The sequence below is a fragment of the Anguilla rostrata genome, chromosome 1 (assembly GCF_018555375.3).
Source record: "Anguilla rostrata isolate EN2019 chromosome 1, ASM1855537v3, whole genome shotgun sequence".
Classification (NCBI taxonomy): Eukaryota; Metazoa; Chordata; class Actinopteri; order Anguilliformes; family Anguillidae; genus Anguilla; species Anguilla rostrata.
In genome coordinates, this window is record NC_057933.1 from 69,556,939 (window position 1) to 69,575,653 (window position 18,715).

The window sequence follows — 18,715 nt, forward strand, 5'->3', positions numbered from 1 at the left end:
AGTAATTTTTGTGAAGGTTGTAGGCTAGTCATGTAGCTGTCTGAGCCGTCTGGATAAGAGCGTCTGCAAAATGTCTGCAATGTATCGAAGAGATACCCATCTGTTGGCATTAAAATATATTGTGAGGTTTGCATGTGGAATTATAGAAAATGCATTTTAGAAATATAAATGAGTTTCCCACAAAGATTACACAGCTGTAAAAACAATAGTTGAATTAATTAATTAATTTTTTTGACTATGAGTTAGCAAGCAAGCTAGCTTCCTCATAAACCAAAAATGACGGCCACAAAGTTCTATCAGCTGAAATGATATTTCATGTGCACTTCCTTATATGTGTATGTTGCCTGTGTATCCGACTATAACACAATTGGGTACTTTGTTCAGACTACTTTGATCCAATGTTGTTATTGTCACATGTGGCTAAATGAATTGTTGATTGTAGGACTAGGGTATTTGTAATGATGGAATTGGCAGGAAAAAGAAGAGGAGAGAAAACGCAAAATAAGCCAAGTTTGGGGCTTCATTGTGCGGACATGAAATTGTATCTAAATTCTTGTGTTTACATAAGGTCAGAATAAGTTAATGTCCTTAAGGGCTGAGAGTCTGTGTTCATTGTGGATATTTCTGTAGAAAACTCTGGAAAGAATGTCCCAAACTCTCGGTGCTGAATAGGTATAAGTGCATGCCCTGTCAAGCCGAAACATGACGGATAGCATACCTGACATCTCAATAATAATATAGACACTGGGATCAATATCGAGGTAAATGGTAAATAGGTGAATGCACACAAGCAAGAATGAACTACAATCAGTGTGAATAGTTGCCAATTCCTTCCGGTCCGCTAGGCGTCGCGCTATTGCTTCACGCCCAGGTTCAGTTCCGACTGCCTCACTTTTGCCAGTGATAATGTAGCACCGCTTCACCGGCTGGCTTTTTGTTGTAACGTGTAACACTAACAGAGTGAAAGGCGTTGCAACGAATCTAACCTAACTAAAATTAAAAAGCTATCAAGCAGCTTCACGACACCGGCTATACAATTTAAAACATGGGTGAGTTTTGGTATTTTTCTTTCGCCAGTTTTAAGTAGCCTATAGGGGAAATGTATTCACAGTTATATTGCTAGCTAATTTCAGCTGCCTAAATAATTCTACGGATTTGCAGTTGACTAAAACTACAGAAGCGGGTTGAGATTGTTTGAAATTTCCGTCGGGAAAACGTTACCTAGGTGGCTGTCTAACTAGCTAAATATATTATAACTATGTTTATAAATAAATACCTTTGTCGCAGCTAGCACTTTTCTTCACAAGTTGGGGAAGAGAATGCAAACTGGATAGCTGTCATTCGCGTGTAGTGTATGAAGTGACTCTTACGCAAAATGAGCTTTGTAGTTAACGTTAAATTAATGTTTGAATGTGATTCAGAGAGACTTTTGTTATTCCGACTAATACATATATGGGGGTAAATTTTCAATTATTTAGTGCAAGGGTGTCCAAAAATATCCGGGAGAAGCTCAGGTGTATTTCCAGCCGGACCTATTTGAAAGCGTACACTGTTACTGACGTGGCCTAAATAGCGAAATTCGACTAGCTTTCTCATTAGCCGCTTTTCACTTAAGTTAGTACGTGAACGTTCTTTGTTGCCAGCCTATGGATTTGCGCTTATATTGAACTAGTGGCTTGTATGTTTCCATTTTAAAAGCGATAAACTTTTGTCCAGTTTTTTATACGTGGCAGTGCTGGTTATTTTTCCAGCACTGTTTTTGCTGTTACTTTAGTGTCGTTTACTCGTACATAAAAAAGCAACATTACCACTAGTTAGCTATTGATAGCTACAATGTAGCGCATAAATGTATTGAATTGGCCTACTTACAGAAATGACTTGCCTAAATATCCTCTCACCCCTGTCTCTCTAGCTGTCAACACAGGCACCTCCCTCGTGCTCTCCAGCTTATTGTCAGTACTGGTGTTTGCGGGCATGCAGATGTTCAGTCGACAGCTGGGTTCCTCTGAGTGGTTGACCATCCTGGGCGGGTTCCTGGGCTCTGTCCTGTTCATCTGTTCCCTGACTGTATCCTTCATTGACGCTGATACACCAGACCCCCTATTGACCGCTCTTTGGCCGTAGGAGAGTAGTTGGTACACTTTTGCCAGAGGAGCTTTGCTGTCGTGATATTCCAGCTGCTCAGAAGATTATTTGGAGGCTACTCATTAGAATTAGTTGGCATCATCAATTTGTGTGGTTCACGTGTTCCTTGAGTAAATAGTTTGCCTCTCTCCTTTTTTATCTTTATTTATCCCTTAACCTACTGCAAGGCCTTCAACAATCTGGAGAACCTTATTTTTGGGAAGGGGTTCCAGGCCAAGATTTTCCCAGAAAGTGAGTGTGTACTGCAGGTCATGACTGCATACGTTTCACTGAGTTTGATTGCCGTCACAAACTCACACCATGACTATCTTGGTTGCATATATGACATTATGCATAAAACAAGTAAAAAAAACTACACTTCACTTTGCTGCAGTGTAGGTGCTCACATTTGGGGCTCAGTGTAAGTATGATTAGAAGGGATATTTTCATTCCTGACAAAAATAATTTTAGACTTCTGTAGTGCATGGAAAAAGTACAGCTTTACTTCTTGTCTGAACTGTAACGAGCGCACTGAATATTGCCCGTTTGTTAATTTTTACACTGCTTGCAAAGGGGAAGAATGCTTAGAATTTCTTCCTTGTATCCTCCTTCCCACTGGGAGAAAGCTGATACAAGGCTTGAGCTGTACTTACAGTACAAAGTACTGCAAAACTCAGGAAACGGTAACTGGAAATGGGACACATGCTGTGCTATGTGTGAGTGTCATATTTGTAGTGAGCTGCAGTTGAACATCTTTGCACTTGCAATAAACAACCTTGTTTTTGCCCTTTTCTCTCAGTCGCGCTGTGCCTGTGCATTTCTCTCTTTGCCTCTGGGCTGGTGCATCGCGTGTGTGTCACGACCTGGTGAGTATTCTAGAACGATGCAAGAGACGGTTATACTGAACAAGGTACAGTCCAGTGTCAGGCCCTGTTGTTTTTGCTTGCAGCCAGTGTGTACAGGAAAAATACAAAACAGAATATTGACTTTTACCAATACCCAAAATGTATGTGGCTTCAGAATAAATAAATAAAAATGGTAAGAATTCTCAGGTTTATTAGCTTAAATGAATGTTGATGTTGTAAAAGGTGCCCTCTGCTGGTGAGGTCTAATACTCAGGTTTGAGCAGATTCTATTGCAGGTTCAGTGCAATGGCAATAGAAATGAACACAGAGTAAAGTCCATTTTTCTGTTGGATTTGCATATTTGTCATGTTTGTTTTTGAATGTTTGGTGCATTGTAATTGGCTGTCCATAGTGGAATTTGCTTCCCATGTTGAAGTCACTTTGGTTAAAAACATCTGCGTTACTAAATTGTGTGTATCTCATACACTAGTCACAAAATGTAGTGAGATATAAATGTCAGACAGTATCTTTCAAGTCAAAAATTCTGAATTTAGTAAATCCTCTCACCTCTGTACAATCTCTTATCTCTCCAGCTTGATTTTCTCTCTCTTCGCACTGTACTACATAAATAAAGTCTCCGCTGCTCTTTATCAAGCTTCGGTTCCCGCAACAACTCCAGCCAAAACTGCCAGCAAGGGGAAGAGGAAGAATTAAGAGCAACCAGCCAATCTAGTCTCCATAGCTGTCATCCTCATCCAATCACAGTAAATACAGCCAAGTGGAGCATTCACAATGACTTTTCTTGATTTTCTTCTCTTTTTTTTTAAAACATTCCACAAATCACCTGTTTGTCCACTCCCTATGTCTAACCCCTCTGATACCCTTCTAGTCCTTTACACACAGTCCCTTCATCAGAAAGCGATTTGTCCATGAAAATGTGATTAAATGGGTTTGATATAAAAACGTGGATAAAATAGTGTGTTTATTGAATTGAGAAAAAATACAAAAGGGATCACATGGATGTAACTAATAATTTGTTTATAATGACAGGTGGATTTAGAAGAGATTGGAGTGGGTGCACTATATTTGACAATGACATATTGACTGTAAAATTAATGCACAGATATTGAAGATACTTTAATGCAAGCCTCAACATCACTAGTACTATTCATGCTGCAGCTAACATACACTATTTTTTTCGAATATGGAAATACAATGAAAATATTCTTTTAAGGGAAAAAGTTTTTTTCCTATTTGTTGGGGGTCCCCTGACACCAGTTTGGGAACTCCTGATTTAGGATTTTCCTACTTAAATTTACAAGGAAAGGTTTCACATTTATGCAAGTGGTTATTCAAAACTAACTGTTATTGAATGTAGATGCAGGTTAGGTATTACAAATCATATTTTTAGTCAAATAAGACCAGTTAATAGTTGTTTGTTTGAGCTTTGAGAGCAACTGCAATGGTGAAGGACACAATGTGCTATCGCTACCTTTACAATTGGAGCCAGTGCATAATGAGGTGGAAATGTGAGCAGGGATGCCCACAGCAACATCAGTGTTCTGGTCCCATATTGTCATCTGTACAACCTTCTCATCACTGCCCCCTTTAGGCTTAAGAGCAAAACGCACCCAACAGCAAGAGATTTAGAGGGGGCTACTAATGCAGTATTGACAATGCCTGGAAATGTAGCAGGGAGGAACAGGATGTGATGTCAGGAAAGAAAACATTCTCTCAACCGTGCGCTGGAACCCGATCTTTGTGTCCTCCCTCCTTCCAGTGTCGCAGTATTGGAGGATAGAAGGGAAGTGCGCAGAACTATAGTGGTAAGTGGAGGAAAGGAGGCGAGGAGTGAAGAGTAATGGGATGGCTCCCAGAGTTGTGAGCCAAACTTGACGCACTGGCCACGATCAATGGGACTGGTTCTGTGTTTGGTTGTTTTTATGATGCATTTGCATTTATAATTGACTTTTGCATTCCATGTTCCATTCCATGTCTCTGAAATACATGCATGCTTACAACCACTGAGTTGCAGCAAATGGAATGATTGCAGCTGTGTTATCTTTCACTGCCCAGTTTGTGAACTGGGGTATTTTCTTTCTTATCTCTGCAAAGCCCCTCATATTCCAGATGTAGCCAGTATGCAGAGTCAGGGAACATAGCTGGACCTGATGTTCTGTTTCTGTGTGTGTGTGTGTAGACACATTTGCTACGCATTTTTTCTGAATTACATCACTGGAAAAAACCAGGGCTGCAGCTGGAACTAGTGATATCTTGGTTGTTCTACATTTTGTCAAAGACTCTGCGCTTGTATTCTGGAGCACGGCACTTTGCCTGGGGTGCTGTCTGTAGTCATAATGCCTGTGGGAGGACACAGCCAGGGTATATTAAACATACTGCACATAGTCAAGCTCTCTAGTAACTCTAGAAATCCCCCAGTACCCACATGGCAGTATTGCGCACAATTGAATATGATATATCCTATGCCCAGCAGTTTATAAGGGGTGGGTCAAAGTTTGTTTACAGTTAAGAGTAACCGCCAGAGGTCATGTCTAATATTTGCTATACCTAATATTGGTTTTTATACCAGTGCTGTGTCTTTGAACCATAAATAAGCATACCTCCTCCAACAAATATAGAGAAGCTTTAAATTTAGTATGTTATGAGACTCAAGTGGAGAAAAACTGTTAGGTCTGCATAATAATTGCTGTCTCTCCACAATTCCTCTATAGGCCAGGCTTAATCATCAAGGATTGACTTAACAAAATACAAGCCTGAATATCTGATGACAACATTCTGGTACAGCAGTAAATATTTTCTTTGACGTGAAGTTTATGGACACCAAAGCAGATGGCCTTAATAAAAACAATATGCAGTTCTACATATTCTGGAAGCTACTTTTAGGTTGATTTTCACGGAAGTAATTGCAGTAATCATGTTCCAGTTCATAAAATGCTGAATATTAAAAAAAAAAAAAAGAATGCACATGAACAGGAGGCAGCAGACAGTACCTTCTGAAGCAAAACCAATGAATGGAACTGGCTTACACTTTAAGTGACTGAGAGTGTGGGACAGGTGAAGACATGCAAAGAATGTGATAGTACAGTACCTCAACCTCAACAAACACTGACACAGCCGGTCTCTGCACTGTTCAGTCATAAGGGATTCATAAGGGACTCAGTCCCAAAATACCCCCCCCCCCCCCTCCTTAAAAAAGGCTTCCCATAGTATGTATTACTTAGGAACACAAGAATTTCAGTTTTTTTAATGTAGTGGTGGGTGACTTTATTCAGGAGTGCACATGTGGCACATAGACTTTACTGTGCTCACAACTTGACCGTATGTAAACTGCACTTCCAATGCATTTGATGCCTCACCCTCCTTGATTACTGGCTCTGTATTTTAAAGTGAAGTGGTGGGTGGGACACGCAGTTTTCTCACCGCTCCTTCTGATTAAAGGCATACCGTGCTGGATTTTTACTTTGGAAACATTATAAACCATGCAAAGGCATATCTGTGATTCACTGGCAATCTTTGTCTAAATGCACTTTTTCAGAAATTGTGCATCTTTACCTGTATTTGTTATTCCAAAATGTGTTTGGGACTTTTCTGGGTGTGGTGCTCTTTTCTGTGTGGGGAGGCATGGGTGTGGCTACAGAGCCTGTGGTTTGGGATTAAATTTCAGTGGAGTGTTTGTTGTTAGCTAGCTAGCAACGAAGCCCAGATCCATCAAAGAAAAAAGCAGCGCTTGTTCAAGAGCTCGAGTTAACCTCAGAGTTACTTTTCCTCAGTGGCGTCAACTGAGGTTCACCAAGGAGATGAAAAGCGAGGTGGATTTTACAGCGTTGACATGTCGTTGTAGTCATTACCCGTTTCAGTTACTGTATGTTTAATCGAGTCAGATTTAAAACGAAGTACAAGTATTACATTAATGTGACCAGTCAGTACAATTGTAACCGAGGGGCGGAACAATTGTAACAGTAAATGAAAATGCCCTGTAACGTGCGTGAGGAGGTTTTTTCTGCACACACTAACGTTACTGAAGGAAACACATTTCCAGTGATAACGCGAGACGAGCCACTCGGGGCTTTATTTATGAAAAAAGACTGTGCGCAATTGCTCCATTCTTTTGGCACTTCGTAGAGGACTGAATCGCGTGTAGGCCTACATTCCTGAAATAGCTACTGTAGCAGGAGGTGCACAAAAATAATGCTGTGTATGATAATAAACAACTGAAACACACACAAATTCGGCTAAATATCTTGCATAATTGGGGAAATTCAACTTCTCCATCATCTCAAGTTTACGTCAAATACTGTGGAATGGTTTTTTACATCTCTGTGGGCGTGAGCGCGATGATGTCACCCAGATGTGTGAAAAGACTTCTGCAGTAGGAAACATCGATGTATCCTGGCTTTACCGGGAGGCGATGTGGAGCCGAGTTTGAAGCCGCTTCACTCGTGTCCTCCGATACTGGGACACTGGAGGAAGGGAGGAGGCAAAGATCGGTTTCTGGGGTAGGCTACTGAAGAGACAAGGTGGTAGTGGAGAAAAGGAACATACATACAAGTGCTGGGACGCACGCACCCAAAATGATAAAGGAAGTAAGAAAGTGAGTCATACATTGTCATAGAGAACAGAAGACAATATTGACTTTTTAACTGGTCTTAACGCATCCGGCAGTGGTGCCAAACCTCGCTCAATTCTAGTTATCCCATATATTTAATCATCTCTCCCTTTTCCATTTTTGGTCACCTGAATCTGAAAATTCAACGATATAGCCTACATTACGTTATGTACATTATGTTTCGGGACAAATTGTTCTTCCCCACACACACACTTGAAATCCTACACCCATTGCCCAACCCTACTGAGTTTTATCCTATCGCGGTACAGTACCTACTGAAAAAATGTGATTCTTCCACACTCCATTTTTTCCTCCTTTAACAGACATAGCAGCGATTTTCAGGGCGTGAAGCACAGCAGTTCATGCTATTTCAGTCACTAGTTGTTTCGAAATTATCAATGGTGTCAGCCTGAATATAAAAAAAAACTGCACTCCACTACTTCTACTAAAAATATTGACATTGACTATATTTTTAAAAAAACAAATAGTTAACATAGTAATAACAGTGACAGCTACAGGGATAGCTGTCAGATACGGAAGAACGTGGCATTAAAGTCATTCAGCTTGGAGTTCTTAAAATATGACCTTAGTAGCTGAAATGCCTTGTAATTCTACTGATACAATGACTGTCCCTCTGTCTGAGTTCTGTAGACTACAAGAAATTATAGCATCATCCCAGGAACCGTGAAGCATTTAGGCAATTGTTGGTGCTATTTGTGACCAGCAACTTGATTTCAGTCAATAGTTTAGTTTCAGTTTAGTTTAGTTCATGTATGCCTTTCCATAACTGCATAACTGGTATTTAGCAGATTCTTATCATTTTCCGTTGCTATGCCTGGAACGCAGAACGTTTCAATTTAACATGAACTTTTATTGGGCGTGCACCCACAGACGCACATTTATACATTTAGCATATCCTAGCATACAGCCTGACATTATGATACAGCTAGGTATTTTAAAAGATCTGATTTCTTTATTAGGTGCACATTACCAAAGTTAATAGACTTGGCTATTCAGGCAAAATTCCTTGGACATGCAAACAATAGCACAATTATCCAGTCTGTAAGCATTAGCCAAAGTGGCAAATCATTTTTTGACGCACTCAAGCTGGGCTGAACTCAACGCTCGTGCACGCAGGAAACTGGGCGGCGCCCGCATATAAATTCTCGGCCAAAGCTCTTCTCTGGTCCTGCGCTTTCCATCTGCTTCCACCTACAGTTGTCTGGTAAGAGTTTGTAAATTTATCTTGTTTATCAGGCATGTCTGTAAGTTTAAGAATGGGACAGTTGGAAGTTGGAGGGTACATCGTTTAAAACACGTTGAGCCTCATTAATTAAAACGCCTATCCCATGCATCGTGCAGTTTAAGTAAAGTAGTGCCCTTGTCTTATAACTTTTGGCACTACGAGACATGACTAAGCAAGACCGTTACCGATAGTTAGAGGATCTGAACGAACATCTTTGTTGTTTATATTTTTACCAATATAATGGGGCATATTTGCCAGTATATTGCTTTGAGTTACAATCGTTAATAAATGTTTTCAATAAATCCATTATGTTTCTATGCCATTATCTACACGCAATCATTCAAGGTAAAGCGTTTTCGTTTGGGTGATGTGCGTCCACAATATTCTCCTGAATCTCAGTCGTTCTTCCGCGGAACTCATATAGGCCTTTTTTGTTACTTTAAGCTTCCATTATTCGAATAAGGGACGACTCGTTTCTTTTTTTCAGTTCACTTGCTTGGACTAATACACATTCATATTTTTATCGGTTCGTTAAAGGGTGTTGGCCATTGGAGGAGTTAAGTTATATCTTCTGTCTGTAATTACCTGTGCTCGAGTTTCAGATTTATCGACCAAATTTCAGTTCATCGATTGTGCTGATTATATTTAAACTGCTTAATCCCATGCATATTTAAACCGCTCTGCTCATTTTTCCATTTAAATATGAACCTATACTTTATCAGCGGTCTCTCTCCCAATTCTGCACCTTTCACCTATCATCCCTCAGACTATGGCCCTCCCTGTAGAGACAGACAGAGAGAGAGAGAGAGAGACTATGGCCCTCCATTTAGAGAGAGAGAGGGAGAGGGAGGCTATGGCCCTCCATTTAGAGAGAGAGAGAGCACGAGTGAGAGACTGGGTGAGCAAGAGAGAGGCAGGCATGCTACAGTCCACTGAAAATGTGAAGATTACTGCAAGGGGAGTGGCTGGGAAGGAAGCTTTGGTCATGGACCAATGCCAAAGAACGTACTGAAGCAGCCAAGGCAAACAATTTCCCAGCTTCCTTTGCTGTAGCCTTGTTGGTGAATGTTCTGCTATCTCAGCTCTGTGGTGTTAACCAACTGTAGACCTCAGTACCCTCTTCCTCTTATTACTGTATTTATAGAATAGCAGTATATTTCCTTACAGTATTGCAGTATATTAAATAAAATGTAACTCCTGTACTGTAGCCTACCGTTTGCAGTTTCCCTCCTTAAGTGTCAGTGTGGGCGGACGATACAGAGCATGCACTGTGCTTTACTAAATTTGTTTCCATGTGTGTTGCAGTCTCTGAAATACCTAAATCTGTTCTTTGATTAGATTCTTTTTTAATTTTCATATACGTTTAAAAAAAATGTGCACTTATTTGAAGAAGAGATGAGAGTATTTTCTTATTAGTAGAAGATACTGTACCGATGGTGCGGTTTTACTATATAGAATCTCTCCCATGCAGAATACTCGCTGTCTTTCTCTCATCATCTTGCTCTGATGTTTCTAGCGTTGCAGTGGGCTGCACAGTGACTCTGCCTTCCCTCGTTTCAGCATTTGTGTAAATCCCCGCCGGAACCATGCCTTCAGAACTGGAACGCGCCATGGAGATGCTGATCAGTGTCTTTCACCGCTACGCCGCCAAGGAGGGCAACAGCAACTCCCTGAACCGCGCCGAGCTCAAGACCCTGATGGAGAGCGAACTGTCTGGGTTTCTCAAAGTAGGGCACTCTATGCTTGCTCCTTCCATGCCTCTCTCGGTTCAGTTTCAGATGGCTTTGTTGACGTGACAAGGAATGCACTCATATTGCTGAAGCGAACATAGAAATAAAAACAAATGGCCAATAGAAATCAACCAATAGAAAACTGAAATAGTCATACCATACGTGATGAGAGAGAAAGAAAAATTCTCATTTACAAAGCTATGGACCGTTAATGGTCTTGCTTTTGTTACTCACAATGTATTTCTCTCCCACTCTTACCCTTCCGTTCTACCTCTCCCATTGTCTCCATCTCCGTTCCTTTCTTATGCCCCCAGTCCCAGAAGGACCCTGATGCGGTGGGCAGTATCATGAAAAGCCTGGATGACAACCGAGATGGGGAGGTGGACTTCAAGGAGTTTGTGTCCCTGGTGGTGGGGCTCTCCATCGCCTGTGAGCAGTGCTACCAGATGCACCTGCTGAAGCAGAAGGGCAAGAAGTGAAGGAGGAACAATGGAGAGACAGCGTTAACTTTGCAGGAAGCCAAATAAACACTGACCATCCTCAGAACCTATAGCCGCTTTTGCTTTTTTTGTGTGTGTGTCTCTGTATCTGGATTTCTGTGTGCCACTGTCTGTGCTTCTATGGTAGGGGTGTGAAAAGTGATCGAATTGCATATGTATTCTCATTCACCACGAACAGCCGTAATCACCTTGCATGTTTCTTGATGCTTCTGTGTGCAACCAAAAAGTATCGTCACTAGAGTTAGATTTTTTTTTCTTCTATATTCTGTTGTGTTTTTATACCTTGTGGCACGTTGAAGATCAAACGCTTTTGTTAGCCTTAGTGGTAGCAGTCATGTATAGAACGCCATGTTGAATTGTGTGCATGAGATCATGTAGTCTTTGTCACAGAACAGTGGAACATTCTACAACCTGCTTTGTTACACTACACCTAGGTGCAGACTGAAATAACCCAGCAGTGTTGGGAGAGATGATTGTTCTGTTTTTCAGAAACTGAATAGTGCAGATGTAGTCACCTGAAATTGTGCACAATATAGCTATGCATTATGCTCTGTCTGCCCATTTTTGTCAAACAAAGTAAAATACGGCTTTGCACTTGGTTAGCTGGTGTTGAAGGCTTTTTGTTTTTTGGTGGACCCGTTTTGTTAGTGGGAAATTTTCAAATCTGATGTAAAATATAAGGCAGTTTTTTCTCAGATAAAATGGGATACTAAGGGAATGCACATCTAACTTGATTTCTCCTGAGTAAGTACACAAACAAATGTTAAATCAACACGTGTAACTCAAACGTCAGAAGAATAATACACTTTATTTGTATACAGTGCTGCCCATATTGGCTTTCAAAATGCTTCCCACAAAAGGTAGTACAAAAAGATGACAAGGCCGGTATAGCCTGTTGAGTACTGTAACAAAAACAGGTCACACAATGAAAGTATAATGATAAAAGGAGGAAGTTACTGAAACAGAAGAAGCAATTTGAGGAAGATTAGCTTATTACAAGGAATTTCAATGTAAAAGCATGACTGTGAGGCCCAGACAGATAAAAATGAATCCTCGGGAAATTGTTCAGCAGGACAATACACAGTAACAGAATCACGAGAATGTAACAGACTACATGACCAACAGTATCTGGACACCCCATGGTCTGGGGCTGGTTTGGGCTAGGCCCCTTAGTTCAAGTGAAGGCAAATCTTAATGCTACACATACAACCACATTCTCGACAACTCCGACTAAATTTGTTTTTGATGTGTGTGGTGTGTACCTTTTCTGAAGATTTGTGCACAACCTTTGGTAAGGAGAGTCCAACTAACTAATCTGGGGAAGTTCCTTTAGACCGCCACACTTTTCTCTTGTCTTCCATCTGATGCAAGTGAATCTTGCTGTCATCTGTCCACAGGATGCTTTTGCAGAACTCTGCAGGCTCTTTTAGGCAAACTATAACCTGACCATCCTGTTTTTGTGGCTAACTAGTGGTTTTTATCTTGTGGAGCAGCCACTGCAGTTCTGTTTGTGACGTCTGCAGACAGTAGTCATTGACACATCCACACCTGCCTCCTGAGGAGAATTTCTGATCTGTTAGACCGGTGTTTGGGGTTTTTGTCTGCATTACTATTGGATGAGATCTTAAACCAAGGTCATTTGGCTCTTTGAATATATATGTTAAAGTTCTATCATTTATTTTCCCTTGGAATTAATTTAGCACAATGCTTGTTTAGCTTATTACCATTTGTTATGGTTTTCTACTCTACTTAAAAATCCACAAATGGTTTAGTTTTGTTGACCATATGCCAAGACCTCCACAATGAGATCCCAACTGTCAATCTCAGCTGTCAGTCTATATTCAATTAAAATGTATCCTCTTTCTAAATTAATAATTGCTCATATGCACATTACAGAGAATGAAATCACTAGTTGATCTGACTGATGAATTGACATGGAATGTGAACATTTATTCTTCATATTGTGTGTATAGCCCTTTCTGACATATGCTCTGAAGAGGGTAAGCCATCCACAATAAAGTTATAAATGGCGTCTAAAAACAATTAGAAGTTTTTTTAGGATGCAGCGGTTGCAAAAATGTTTGGCATGAAAACCCGCATGCACAGTGGCTCCGCAGGACAGATGTCACAAGGGAGTGACACACTGATGCCTGCAGGCAAAGAACCAGAGGAACTTGAATACACAGGAAAGGAGAAGATTGGTCAAAGGAATGATTTGGAAATTTTCAGCACATTGAAGAGAGAGGTGTCCTTCCTACTGAACTAGCGAAGTAGCAAACCTTATTTATGATGCACATAACAGCCCGATCTATAAAACTCAGCTGCATTTGAAGTCTCGTATGCTATGAATAACATACATATTTTCAAGTCACAAGGGCAAGCATGACTAACAAATCTGATTTGTTATGCATGTACCCGTTGGTACATCGAGTCACCGAACCTTCTTACACCTTGCTCTGCTCTTGAGGAAGGACGGACTGAATCTTCAGAAATCGCTGAAAGATTCTCCTAAATCTTGGTGAGTGTTTTAGGCCTATTCATTGCTCACTAGGCCTGATCTATACGTGAAAATCGAAATGTCAGTTAAAAATATCAGTTCATGTGAATGGTGGTGTTGTCTTGCAGTATGAGCAAGATACGAACTATAATTTCAGAGAAATGCTCAATTGCTTTCAAAATGATACTGGACTGTAATTAGACCTATATCTTAATTCAAAGACTATTTATTTTTATGATCAAATAAATTATTTTCAGCATTACTTGCCACAGGAGTAAAGGGGGGAATACTTGGCTGCAGGTTTTTGGTGTGCCTGGAATGTAACATGGATGTTAAAACATTTCTCTCTTTCCCATCTGCCTACATTTAAACATAATTTACAGATGGCAAAAAAAGAGAAAGGTTGCTGGGTAACGATGGATGGGGAATTATGTAAGCATGCACTGGACATTTATTTATTTTTTATTTATTTATTTTTACAAGACTGCAAAGCTGCAGCACTGAAGCATATCACTAGATGTCAGCAAAGGAATTCTCAATCATTTTATGAACAAATATTTTTTTTTGTTTGGCTTTAATAGATTCTATCCCTGCATCCCTTACTCCCAATGTCTACCCTCAAGCCCCTCAACACTAACATTTATTTATTTTATTTATGTATTTATTTAATTTTTACGTTAGAGTTGAGTGCACTCCTCTTCCACATTGCACTGTAATGAGGCACATTATATGATGACGTCATCACCCATACAGCTGGCTCAATGCACATCATTTAAACCTTGTTCCTCTGCCAGTCACATTTTGCTTAGATTAAGTGCTTTTATTCAAAGGGTGTCACGTCATCAATAGGTGAGTATGAAGTTATAATGTTCACCACTAGATGTCAGGAAAGGAAATGCAATGGCCAATTTACCTTTTTTTATTTCACTCCCAATTTTCATTTCTTGGAGGAGGAGACGCATTGTTGGCAAACCAACCTATTAATATATCTCTGCCTGAAGTGTAGAATAATTTTACTGAATGACAGTAACATCACATAAAGATGTGTTTGAATGTTCAGTCACTATTACAGAAATGGCCAGCCCAGGTCTTAGAGAGCCGCAGGGCCTGCTGGTTTTTGTTGTTACCCAGCACTTAATTGAACAATTAAGACAGTCGATTACACAGTTGGTTCCTCACCTCACCTGGTTTCTGGGGTCTAAAGAAGTTGTTGTATTTAAAATGAAAACAAATATCAGCAGATCCTGCGGCCTCCCACGACCAGGGTTGGCTACTCCTGCGCTATAAGCTCAGTATTACAGATGCAATGAGCCCAGGCCCAACAGCAATTCTGATGGGTCATAAGCATAATTGCTGTCTGCATGTAGGCTTATTAATATTTTAAGTTCACATTTACTAAATTTATTGAAAACAATACCATCAGATGAGGGAGATTCAAACTTTCACTCATATGAATGCTATAATTTCATGCCTAAACATGATTGAAGGAAATTGTCAGTTGCTGCAGTTAATGTAGCACCCATGGTCACCCAAGTTTGTCTAAACATTTCAGAGAAAAAATATCCATGCACCCACACTGCCATACAAAACGTAACATGGATATACAAATACTTATAATTATGCCAATTATAGACCCATGCATCCATATAATCATAGAATAAACTACAACTGTAGATCCATCCAGTTGTGTTTCCACAAGAATGTCAGTAGAGCCAGAATCATGTGTGTTGTAATGAGCTGGTGAAAGACATGTCTGTTTCCTTGACTTTCATAAAACTAATATACTGCTATTTATTCTATTTTCTTTATATAAACCAATATTTTAAATACATATTTACGACCAGTCTGCCTTTGTCTGTTATTCAAAGGCCGAGTGAAATGAATTTGATAAACACTGTTGCTATCTACTGTATGTTGTTTCTTTGTTTAAAAATTAAAAAAATTAAAAAAACAGGTTCACTGCACCTGGAAATTTAAAGCTTTTTTGTGATTTCTCGCTGGGAATAACCTTCTTGCCACAATATGTTTACTTTATGCCACACATCTAAGCTTAACTCCTTTTATTTTGCCATATTTCTTGTGACTTTGGTGCCTATTTTACTTGCACCACAAACTTAAGTCATTAGGCTAAAAAATTAAGGTAGATACTATTTCTCTCAATTTAATTACCAGTCCAATTCCCTTCCACCCCTCCACCTCCCACTTTACGCAATGATTTAATAGACCAATGATTTTTTGAATTTTAATAAAAGCCAAAGGAGGCTATTTCAAGAAAAGTTGTGTTTAAGATTATTTTAAAGTAAAACGTTTTGTGTTATTGTAGGTAGAATTTGAGAACAAAATGTACTTTGGTTCATTCTTCAAAAAATGTACATAAATTAAAAGAATTCTAATCTATCAAAAGTTTTTGTTAAAAAAAATCACAGGGCAGTCTTTTTTGCCTGTACTGCAAATGGCAAATTATTTGGAAATGTACTGCTAATATATTTGTATGACCGCCCAAACAAGACAGTAGAACATGTGATCTCAAATACACTCCCCAGTTTCTTGGGGAAACTCCCACACTCCCAAGAGGCGTTTTTCCAAATTCATTTCAGTCAGCCTTTGAATAAAAGAGAAAGGCTGCGAGACTGAGCTACTGTTACCTACAGCAAGGTGTTGCAATGGTCCAGATGTGCTTGAACGAGCAGCTATGTCACCTCTTTGTGGAGAAAGGGGAAGATTTCTGCTGATGTTGTGAGAACCTGTGGGGCTGGGGGTGGTTTGTTGCGATCCGATCTGGGCACAACCCTTCGCCGGAAAGAACAGGAGGTCTATCTTTCCAAGGCTGAGCTTCAGGCGGTGGGTGGATATCCAGGCATGCAGATACGTGCCTGAACCTGAGTGTTAGAGGAAGAAAATGTATTTTATTAGGTACACCTATCTAATACCAGGTACCCCCTTTTATTGCCTCCAGAGCAGCCTGAATTCTTTGCAACGTGGATTCAACAAGGTGCTGGAAACATTCCTTAGGGATTTTGGACCATTCCGACTCGATGACATCACGTAGTTCCTGCATGCAGATTTTCAGTCACACATTCACGCTGCAAAGTTCCCGTTCTACCTCATGCCAAAAGTACTCCATTAGATTGAGATCTAGGGACTGTGCAGGCCATTGGAGTAAACTGTAGTCACTGTCATGTTTGTGGAACCAGCTTAAGGTGATGCGCATTATCCTGCTGAAAATATCAGTTCGAAAAAGGATAGACTTTGGCCATAAAGGGATGCACGTGGTTGGAAACAAAGATTAGGCATGCTGTGGCATTCGAATTATGCTCAGCTGGCATTAAGGAGACTAATGTATGCCAAGAAATCATTCCCCACACTATTACATCACCACTACCATCCTACACTTTTGACACAAGCAGGATGGATAAATTGATTCATGTGGCTTACGCCAAATTCTGACTCTACTATTTGCATGTCACGGCAACAGTCTAGATGTGTCCGAATAGGCACAGTTCTTCCAATCTTCAGTCATTAAGTTTGGGTGATCAAGTGCCCACTGTAACCTCATCTTCCTGTTCTTAGTGGTCAGGCATGGAAGCTGGCATGGTATTCTGCTCATGTATTCCATTTTCTGCACGGTTGGATGTGTGGCGTGTTCTGAGATTGTTGTAAAAAACTTATTTTAACATTTGTGGCCTTTCTGTTTGCTTGAAAAAGTCTTCCCATTGTCCTTGGACTGCTCTCATTAGGGAGGTGTTTTCAGCCACAGAACTGCCACTCATTGGATTTTTATCATACCATTCTCGGTAAACTCTAGAGACTGTGGTGCCTAAAAACCTCGGGGGTGGGGGGGCAGCTGAGATGTTGGAACCATCCTGTCTGGCACCAACAAGCATACCATGGTCAAAACCAGTTAGACAATGCATCTTGCACATTCTGATGTTTATTTGAATAAAAAACTAAGCCTCTTCACCATGTCTGCATGCTTTACATATTGAGTTGCTGCCATATGATTCCTGGCTTAGAAAGCAGGTTATTTGCTTTAATGAGCAGGTGTACCTAATAAAGCTGCTGGTGAGTGCATATAAATGCACACTAAAATAGTTGTGTATGTGAGAAGTATTCACAAACCACCCATGATAAACATTCTAGTTTATGTTCTGTTTAGTTTGTGCATTCACAGATAGTCATCTACAGAGCAACATTCCTGAACTGACACCATAAACGCACCACCCCATTCGGGCTTCAACTTCACACATAAAAGGACCTGGATAATCCACAGTGTCCTTCATGGGACCCAGACTGTTTGTGAGGAGACAAAGACCTGGGTGGGGTGCCTTGAGTGGGTGTGATGCAGAATGAACAGGGGCTGGAAAAACGGCTGACATGCCGCAGGTCGTGTGCAATAGCATGCATCCAGTAAGCTGCAGGACCACCTTACGGTCTGCCTACGAGAAGGCTGCAGTCTGAGTCATTGTAAACACACAGAATCAGGTATATGCCCCAGTATACGCCCGGGTTGGGACACATGCTTAAGATCTCCCAGTGAGCACAAATGTACCGCTGTCAGTGTCTCTGTATGTACAGAGCTATGCAAAGGACATGCAATTTGACACCGCAGTCAAATTGCATGTTCAGTTCCAGTTCAGTTTGTTCAGTTTCTCACTGAAAGGAACCCAACCTCTATTGGGAACAAACTTGAACACATTTATGTCGATTTTAATTACTTTTTATTTAATGGGCTGAAAATAAAACATGGTGGCATGTGCAAATGTTTTCCATCCGTGTGTAGTAGCACCTCCTTCGGCAAAAAACACAGCATCCTTTTTGAGGTATGATTTGGAGCTCTGTGTGGTGGCAATTTCTTTTCTGACACTGGGACATTAGCTTCTGGGATTTGTTGATATTTACGAGATATTTTGTGTGACACTGGCTGCCATGCAACCCCAAAGCATAATTAATTCACCTTAAGCTTAACAGTTGGAAAGGTGTTATTTTCTTCAAATGCTTCCCCTTTTATCCAAATGCAGCTTTGCTGGTTGTGGCCAAATAGTAAAAATATTTGTTTCATCAGCCCACCCCAGTGCTTTGTTTCAACATGTCTTTGGTTTATCCAAGTGTTCTGTTGAATACTTAAGTGGTTGAATTTTGTGATGAG

At 40.4% G+C, this 18,715-nt stretch overlaps 2 protein-coding genes across 2 annotated transcripts; both read left to right on the forward strand.

Moving 5' to 3' along the window:
- The first annotated feature begins 875 nt into the window (after window positions 1-875).
- On the forward strand, window positions 876-3,932 carry krtcap2 (keratinocyte associated protein 2). The gene is made up of 5 exons (XM_064354432.1): window positions 876-1,049; window positions 1,913-2,067; window positions 2,313-2,376; window positions 2,924-2,990; window positions 3,563-3,932. The coding sequence occupies exons 1-5, from the start codon at window positions 1,046-1,048 to the stop codon at window positions 3,681-3,683; spliced, it is 411 nt and encodes a 136-aa protein (XP_064210502.1). The 5' UTR covers window positions 876-1,045; the 3' UTR covers window positions 3,684-3,932.
- A 4,734-nt stretch (window positions 3,933-8,666) lies between these two features.
- s100a10b (S100 calcium binding protein A10b) lies at window positions 8,667-11,671 on the forward strand. The gene is made up of 3 exons (XM_064354445.1): window positions 8,667-8,821; window positions 10,403-10,569; window positions 10,887-11,671. Exons 2-3 carry the CDS (start codon window positions 10,429-10,431, stop codon window positions 11,049-11,051), a joined length of 306 nt encoding a protein of 101 aa, XP_064210515.1. The 5' UTR covers window positions 8,667-8,821; window positions 10,403-10,428; the 3' UTR covers window positions 11,052-11,671.
- Window positions 11,672-18,715: the final 7,044 nt, after the last annotated feature.

Coding starts and splice junctions, on each gene's coding strand:
- krtcap2 (XM_064354432.1), top strand. Junction 2,377..2,923: donor GGCCAAGATTTTCCCAGAAA/GTGAGTGTGTAC, acceptor CTTTTCTCTCAG/TCGCGCTGTGCCTGTGCATT. Junction 2,991..3,562: donor CGCGTGTGTGTCACGACCTG/GTGAGTATTCTA, acceptor TTATCTCTCCAG/CTTGATTTTCTCTCTCTTCG.
- s100a10b (XM_064354445.1), top strand. CDS start 10,429: ATGCCTTCAGAACTGGAACGCGCCATGGAGATGCTGATCAGTGTCTTT. Junction 10,570..10,886: donor AACTGTCTGGGTTTCTCAAA/GTAGGGCACTCT, acceptor TTATGCCCCCAG/TCCCAGAAGGACCCTGATGC.